The sequence below is a fragment of the Pinus tabuliformis genome, chromosome 5_1, assembly GCF_031772625.1.
Source record: "Pinus tabuliformis cultivar Carrire ecotype Pingquan chromosome 5_1, CPIR1, whole genome shotgun sequence".
In the NCBI taxonomy this organism is placed as follows: Eukaryota; Viridiplantae; Streptophyta; class Pinopsida; order Pinales; family Pinaceae; genus Pinus; species Pinus tabuliformis.
The window spans coordinates 554,994,865-555,001,708 of record NC_142305.1 but is presented as its reverse complement, the minus strand read 5'-3'; the positions used below and the strand labels follow the sequence as shown (position 1 = coordinate 555,001,708).

Here is a 6,844-nt window from a genome sequence, read left to right as displayed (position 1 = left end):
CACAGGCCTCTGGCTCAATTGTGCCCCAATCGATCGGTGTAGCTCAAACGAAATCGCAGCAGCATATCAACCGTAGATCACACGAATCATTAAACAACAATACTGATGCCAAGATCTGGCTTCTTAACAAACGGGCAAGGCTTAGAAACTCGATTCAATTTTGCAGTGATCAAAAAAGGATTGCGCAAACCTTTGGCAGGTTGCAACTGAACATGCACGCTGATTCAATATGAAGCCCAACAGATTTAAGACGAGCAACAAACAAAAGCTTCACCCTCTACGGCAGCGTCCTCCAGTCTTCTCGACGCCTTCAATCAAATGCCTATCCCATTTGGCTAACCAAACTTGGCTATCAAACGCCTTCCCAGCAGCGATTCAATCAAAATTCGCAGAGATCTCCTTCACGGCAATTCGGCAGCGATTCACCTCACGCAACAGCAACTTACTCCTCCAGCTCTGATACCATGATAAGAAATGCAGAAGACAGAAGTTTGGACAAACACACGGGAGCTCACAGGTGCAGATCACCAGGAGCTCCCTCTAGCAAATGCATTCGCTTCACTTATTCATTAATCATCAGGAATTAAATAGATACATAGGCAAAAACAGATTCCTAATTAATAGGAACTGAATGTCAAATAAAGAGCAAATCATAACTAAGTAACCCATTCTCCATTAATTTCTAACAAGGCAGGTTGATCCCACCACTAAGTACATGAGCTTCCAGTAGTGTATTTACAAGCATCGATGTTGAAATTTTTGTATGTAGATATGAAAGGCGCGTGGCTCCAATCAGTCTTTACGCGGCCACCCTGAGTAGCCCACCCATCTCCATTCCATATTGAGGAGAAGATACCCATCGAGCGGGTTCGAGGATATGGGACTCCTCTTTTCTCATTGTTGGAAAAAACCCGGATAGGCACATCGTCCACAAAGAAACTGCTTCCATCAATCAAAAAATCACACAAACAAAACGTTCATCAAATACTGTACTGGTAAGTTGGAATGGTAATTATACTATGATCATATATACTTACACAGCTTGGTGGCGATTCCAGAGAAAGGAGTAGGAATGGAAGTTCGCAGTTGGGTCAAACCACAGATAAATACGCTGCTCCCTTTTGCCAACCCCATTCGAATAAACATTCGTCTGCACAACGTACGGTTCTCCTGAAGTGTTCCCCAAGAATTCATAGTCGAATTCATCATGCTGATCACCTTGTGAAGACATCTGCAATATCTCCAAGTAGTACAAGAAAACATTAAATTATTGCGAGTTCAAAGCATGGCATTGCAATTCATTCACACAACAAAATCTGTGGAATATTTGTATGAAAATGACGGTTACATAGAAAGCATTAACGGTGCCAGCAGAGTCGCCAGGAACGAGCTTCATCTGCACAGTTGCTTTTCCGAACAAGTATGTGCTCTTCGAATCAAATCCTGCTCCTGCAGATCGCACAACACAAACCATATTAATCGAACTTAATTACATGATCACTGCAAGCAGAAGTCGAGGTCGAGAAATTAGGTAGAAAGTAGAATAAATAGATAGTACCAGAAGTGTGATCGAGCTTGAGCCGGAGCAAATCCCCTTGGGACATGACATGGTCAGCTGCCCAATTGGGGTAGAAGAAATCGTTGAAGGCTGCACATTGAGAACCCACTACTAGGCTGCACAGCATTACAACAATACAGAAAACCCACCAGTACATGCAGTTGCATCCTCCTTTGCAAACTGCCATCGGCATTTTGTTCGAATGTTACAAAAGTTCAAATAAGGTGCAAAAACTACAAGGTGTCGAGGGTATGGCAGAGACTCGATCTTTGTAGGTACATTTCCTTTACATCTTTGTAGGTTGGATGAGAATAAAATGATATCCAAATGATAAGATGTAAACTTAATGAACCAATTATTAATTATTAATTTGTTGCATACTGTTTAATATTTATCATTTTAAAAATGCCAATTATTGGATAGCAATATTCTGATATATGCCTTTGGTACTTCTTGTAACTTTTGATGTCAAGGTTTCAGTCTTGGAATTGGTAGGGATGCATATTAGGCTCTTTTGCATTTTTTGTATTTAAATATATTTGTTAAGTTGGTTTGGCTTTTTAGATTAAGGTTTTTGTTAAGTTGGTTTGGCTTTTTAGGTTAAGGTTTTAATTGTGGCACTCTTAAGGATGTAGATATATGTTAGGTTCTTTGGCATTTTTTTTGTAGTTAAACATAGTTCTTAAAGTTAGTTTGATTATAGTTATAGGGTCGAGTTCTTATTTTCTAAATCTTGGTACTCATAGGGATGCATATTAGGTTTTTTTTTTTTGTTAATAAACACATTTGTTAAAATTGGTTTTGGTTTTGGCTAGATGTTTTAGAGAAAATAATTGTATTTTATAAAATTTGGTGGAATTATATATATATATATGTGTGTGTGTGTGTGTGTGTGTGTGTGTGTGTGTGTGTGTGTGTGTCTGTGTGTATGGATGTGTTGTGGGGGGTGAATGGAAAGTAACATGCATTGACATATATAATTCTAATGATTAGGTCTCCAGAATACTTGTTACCATCACATTTAACCTTTGTCTTTAGTCATAATAAATTTGATTATTCATTATATATTTTGGAACTTCCGAAATTAAGCTACCATACAACACTTGTTAGTGGTACTTTATATAGTATGTTTTTCTCACTTAAAAAAAATTCAAATATACTTTATTTCATTTAAATCCTCATTTCTTTAGCAAAGGAGCTCTATTGAAATGACTCTTCAAAATTGGTTTTCGGTCACTTTGTAGAAAATATATCATACTCTCCCCCTCTCTTTGATTTTGTTCCTCATAAGGCCCATCTACCCGCTTCTCGCAAAGGTGTAACTGCCTAAATATATCTCAATCAACATTAGGTTTTTTTTTTTTTACGATGTGGTTTGAGGTTCCCCCTCCATTGAGGATACCAAGGGATGATACATTAATTTTCTCACTCTTTATCTTTGTTCATTAGGTTGGGTCCTTCCACAAATAACTTTATTTAGGTGACAAGTCTTCAACTCCTTCTTCGTTTATTGAAAGAGAAAGGTCTTCAATCCGTTCAAGTTCTTTGAGATTCCCAAGTGGTTATATATTGGATGGAGGATGTTTTCCAACTCAACCATACTCTTCTTACCCTTTGTAAAGGCATAAAAATATTTATACTTCCTTTTCTCAAATTTTATTTCAATATGTATACAAGGATCAAAATGAAAAGGATGTGCTCTTGAAAGTTGGTTTGACATTGGATAGAGGATGTTGGAAGATTAAGGAAATTTTGTAAGCCTCCTCTTCAAAATATCTCCATGCCTAGTAGCTCTGGTTAGACTAAGACCTAGTTATATTTGTTTTCATACAACAATTATCATAATTTTTTTGTGATAGCTTAAGATAGTTTTGTATCAATAGATATATGATCATTCTTCTAGATGGTTTATAAGAACTTTTTTGTTTTATTCATTGGAATTTTGATGAAAATATTGTATAAGCTTTAAGAGCTTTAGAGCCAAAATTCCAAAATTATGAGGTACATATGAGGTACATAGGGATGATGCTTTAGAGCCAAAATTCCAAAATTATGATTTCCACTAAATCTAGATTGCTTTAGAGACTTGATATTCAGAACTATCATGCTTTTAGAATCCCTAGGCTTACCCAAAAATACATATTTAAACCTAGAACTAGTACAGAAAATACTTTAGAAAATGTTCCTTATTGTAGAATGAGACAAAGCCTTGCATATTTTAAGAACATATGTTACTCAAGGGTTGGAGACAAAGTGGATGATGGATATTTGGGAGGTGTAAGTATTCTCCATAGGTGGCTAATCATTAAAGTAGGAAAGAGGAGCACCCTTCAACCACATAAGCTTTAAAACAATTCAAAAAGAGTCATCCAGACCTAAATTAAGAAGATTTAAAACCACAATTTCTAACATGTCAACATTATGCTTGAGATGTAGGTGAGCCAATAACAAAACTTTTCCACCAAACCCCATTGACCCTTCAACTGCCTAGAGATGTTTGAGATTCTGTCTAATTATGCTTGCAATGCACTCAAGTTTTCCTTGTGTTAACAAAGATTTTTTATTTTTGTCCTCAATTCATCAAAGTACATGGCCTCTACTAATCAAAGCTTGTTAAATATAGAAATAACCATAATTGGATTCACTACACAAGGGCTATCTATCTGAGTCATTGGTAATTCATGAACCATAGACTATGAATTATTAATCCCACCCCTACTATGTGTGATGAGACTATAAGGATGATATCTCAAGGTGGCACAAACATAAACCATAATGAAAATAGGTGTATGCCTACAAGATCCTCTTATTTTTTTATTTTTTTTATTTAACTCCTCTTGCATGCCCCCAACAATGCCTTCTTAGGTGGCATATGGAGGTGTAATATGCCTATAGGATAGGTCGTATGATATGTTGCCCATTAAATAAAAATTTCCCCTTTTTTCTCAATTGGATCATCAAATTAGCTTTGGATTTGACCAAGTGGTTATTACTTCTTGGAGCATGGAACCTGTAAGAGCATAAACATACCCACAAATCAGACTACAAAGCCTAACAATTATTCTACAAAGGGATCACAACAAATGAAGAATGAAGATAAATTAGTTCAATGGAAGCTTCTAGCGATATATAGAAGATAATACTAACAACGTAGCAGATAAGGATGCTATGTAAGCTTACCAGTTCCAAGGGTATTTTATTGTAAATCTAACACCCACCCTTCCCCCCCCCCCCCCCACCCCAATAACTGATACATACGGAGAAGAGAGAGAGAGAGAGAGAGAGAGAGAGAGAGGGGGGGGGGGGGGGGGGGGGGAGAGAGAGAGGGGGGGGGGGGGGGGGGAGAGAGAGAGGGGGGGGGAGAGAGAGGCGGAGAGAGAGGGGGGAGAGAGGGGGGGAGAGAGAGGGGGGGGGAGGAGAGAGAGAGGAGAGGGGGGGGGGGGAGAGAGAGAGAGAGAGAGAGAGAGAGAGAGAGAGAGAGAGAGAGAGAGAGATGAAGGAAGGAGGACTCAATATGAACCCCCAAAGACAACTTCATTCACTCTGAGCATGTTCTGTGAAAAATCATCAATAAAGGTTAATGCATATTTGGCCTCTGAAAAAGGAGGAGCCAAAAAGGTCATTAAATCACTATCCACCAACTCAAGAGGTGTTATTTCCCTTAAGGAGCCTGCCTTAGGAAAGGGATCTTGGCATTGTTTTCCAAGAGAACAACTTGCACACACCACATCAGTACAAGAAAAAATTGGAAGACATGAAACCAAATGTTGAGTGAACATCTACTACAAATATCTATAATTTAGATGGCCAAATATTTCATACGAAAGCATAATCAAGGAATTTGCATGAGCTATAAAAGAAGAATTAGAGGAAGGTTGAAAGCTAACAAACTGATATAATTTGGAGGCATGATTAGCTTGTCCAATAGCAACGACAACTGCTGGATCATGTAGTTCTCTAATAAATACTTGATTTGGAGAAGAGTCCATCGTTTTCCCATCACTAGAATGATATATCTGATAGATGGAGAATAAATTTGTAGATATCTTAGGAACTAGGAGCACATTGTTAATTCACACATTGTTCAACTACACATTACTTGACCCAAAAACCTCAAGTTGTGTAGAGTTGCCAACTGCAATTGTGAAACGTTGTTATGGCATGTACAAGGAAGCAAATCTTGGTGAGTCATATGATGTGATGCCCCTGAATCAAGTATCCAATGATCTATAGATTTATGTATGGCTTGGGCTAATAAATCATGTCCTTTTCCTATTGGGATATTGTGCTTCTTCATGGCATCATCTAAGACGTCCAATTTTCTCCAACATTTTGCTTCAATATGCCTAGGTTTTCCACAAAAGGTACATGTTTCATTTGCTTTTGTCTTCTAATTCCCCTATTTCTTTTTTGTCTTGGAGGAGGATCCATTGTTCTTGGAAGTTTAAGATGGAGACTTAGTATTATTCTTAGGCTTGTAGGGAGACTCATGGGCTTGAGTGTAATTTTTATTTGTTTGAGACCAAGCTTTATGTTGACCTTTCGAGTTATGAGCCACCAAAGACTAATTTGAAGATATAGAGAGAACACCTTGCTTCTTGAGCTTAGATTGTTCTATTATGAGATGATCACAAAATTTCTCAAAGTTGTCCATTTGGAATGAGTCACCAAGGGTGTCCCTTGTTGCATAGAAAGAAGATGCAAAAACCTGAAAAAAGACACGTTAGTTTTGACAACATCAAAAAAATACATCCAACCTCCTTTTTCTACTTGCCACATGTTTTTAATTGGAACAACAAAGATTTGAATTAAGCAAGATACTCCTCAATAGAGGCATGTTCATCAAGTGCCAAGGTTGATAATTTTGTTTCCAATTCTAATGCATCTAATTTATTGACACTTCCAAACACTGAGGCCAATTTATCCCAACTTTGTTTGCGAGCGTTAGATTCTTCAAGAAGAAATAATAATTTGTGTGAAACATGCAACCCAATCATCCCCAAAGCTTCATCTTGTTTATTCTTGTAGAAAAACCTTTCAACTTCTTTTGCAAAAACCAATTGGTTTTCACTTAACATTTGTTTAGATTGCAATAATTGTTTCATTTTCCTTCTCTAGATATAATAATTATAAAAAGTAAGCATCTCTATCATCTTTAATTTTACCTTAATATCAAAACCCTATTTCTTAGCACAACTACAATTAAATACTATGCCTACAATTATTAAAAAAAAACAAATTGCTCAAAAGAATTTCCCCACGTCTCTTTTTACCCAATAAAAACAA

At 37.1% G+C, this 6,844-nt stretch overlaps 1 protein-coding gene across 1 annotated transcript; it reads right to left on the bottom strand.

Annotated features, from left to right (window-relative positions):
* Window positions 1-707: 707 nt before the first annotated feature.
* Window positions 708-1,775, bottom strand: LOC149166014 (xyloglucan endotransglucosylase protein 6-like). Its single transcript, XM_089430020.1, has 4 exons — window positions 1,559-1,775; window positions 1,349-1,449; window positions 1,038-1,231; window positions 708-939 (listed from the first exon to the last, which is right to left on the bottom strand). The coding sequence occupies exons 1-4, from the start codon at window positions 1,749-1,751 to the stop codon at window positions 708-710; spliced, it is 720 nt and encodes a 239-aa protein (XP_089286146.1). The 5' UTR covers window positions 1,752-1,775.
* Between the last annotated feature and the right edge of the window lie 5,069 nt (window positions 1,776-6,844).

What these genes read in the sequence shown, in the direction of transcription:
- LOC149166014 (XM_089430020.1), bottom strand. Translation starts at nt 1,751, where the DNA reads ATGCCGATGGCAGTTTGCAAAGGAGGATGCAACTGCATGTACTGGTGG. An exon ending in CAAGCTCGATCACACTTCTG is followed by an intron (nt 1,450 to 1,558) that starts GTACTATCTATT and finishes TGCGATCTGCAG; the next exon opens with GAGCAGGATTTGATTCGAAG. An exon ending in GCACCGTTAATGCTTTCTAT is followed by an intron (nt 1,232 to 1,348) that starts GTAACCGTCATT and finishes GAGATATTGCAG; the next exon opens with ATGTCTTCACAAGGTGATCA.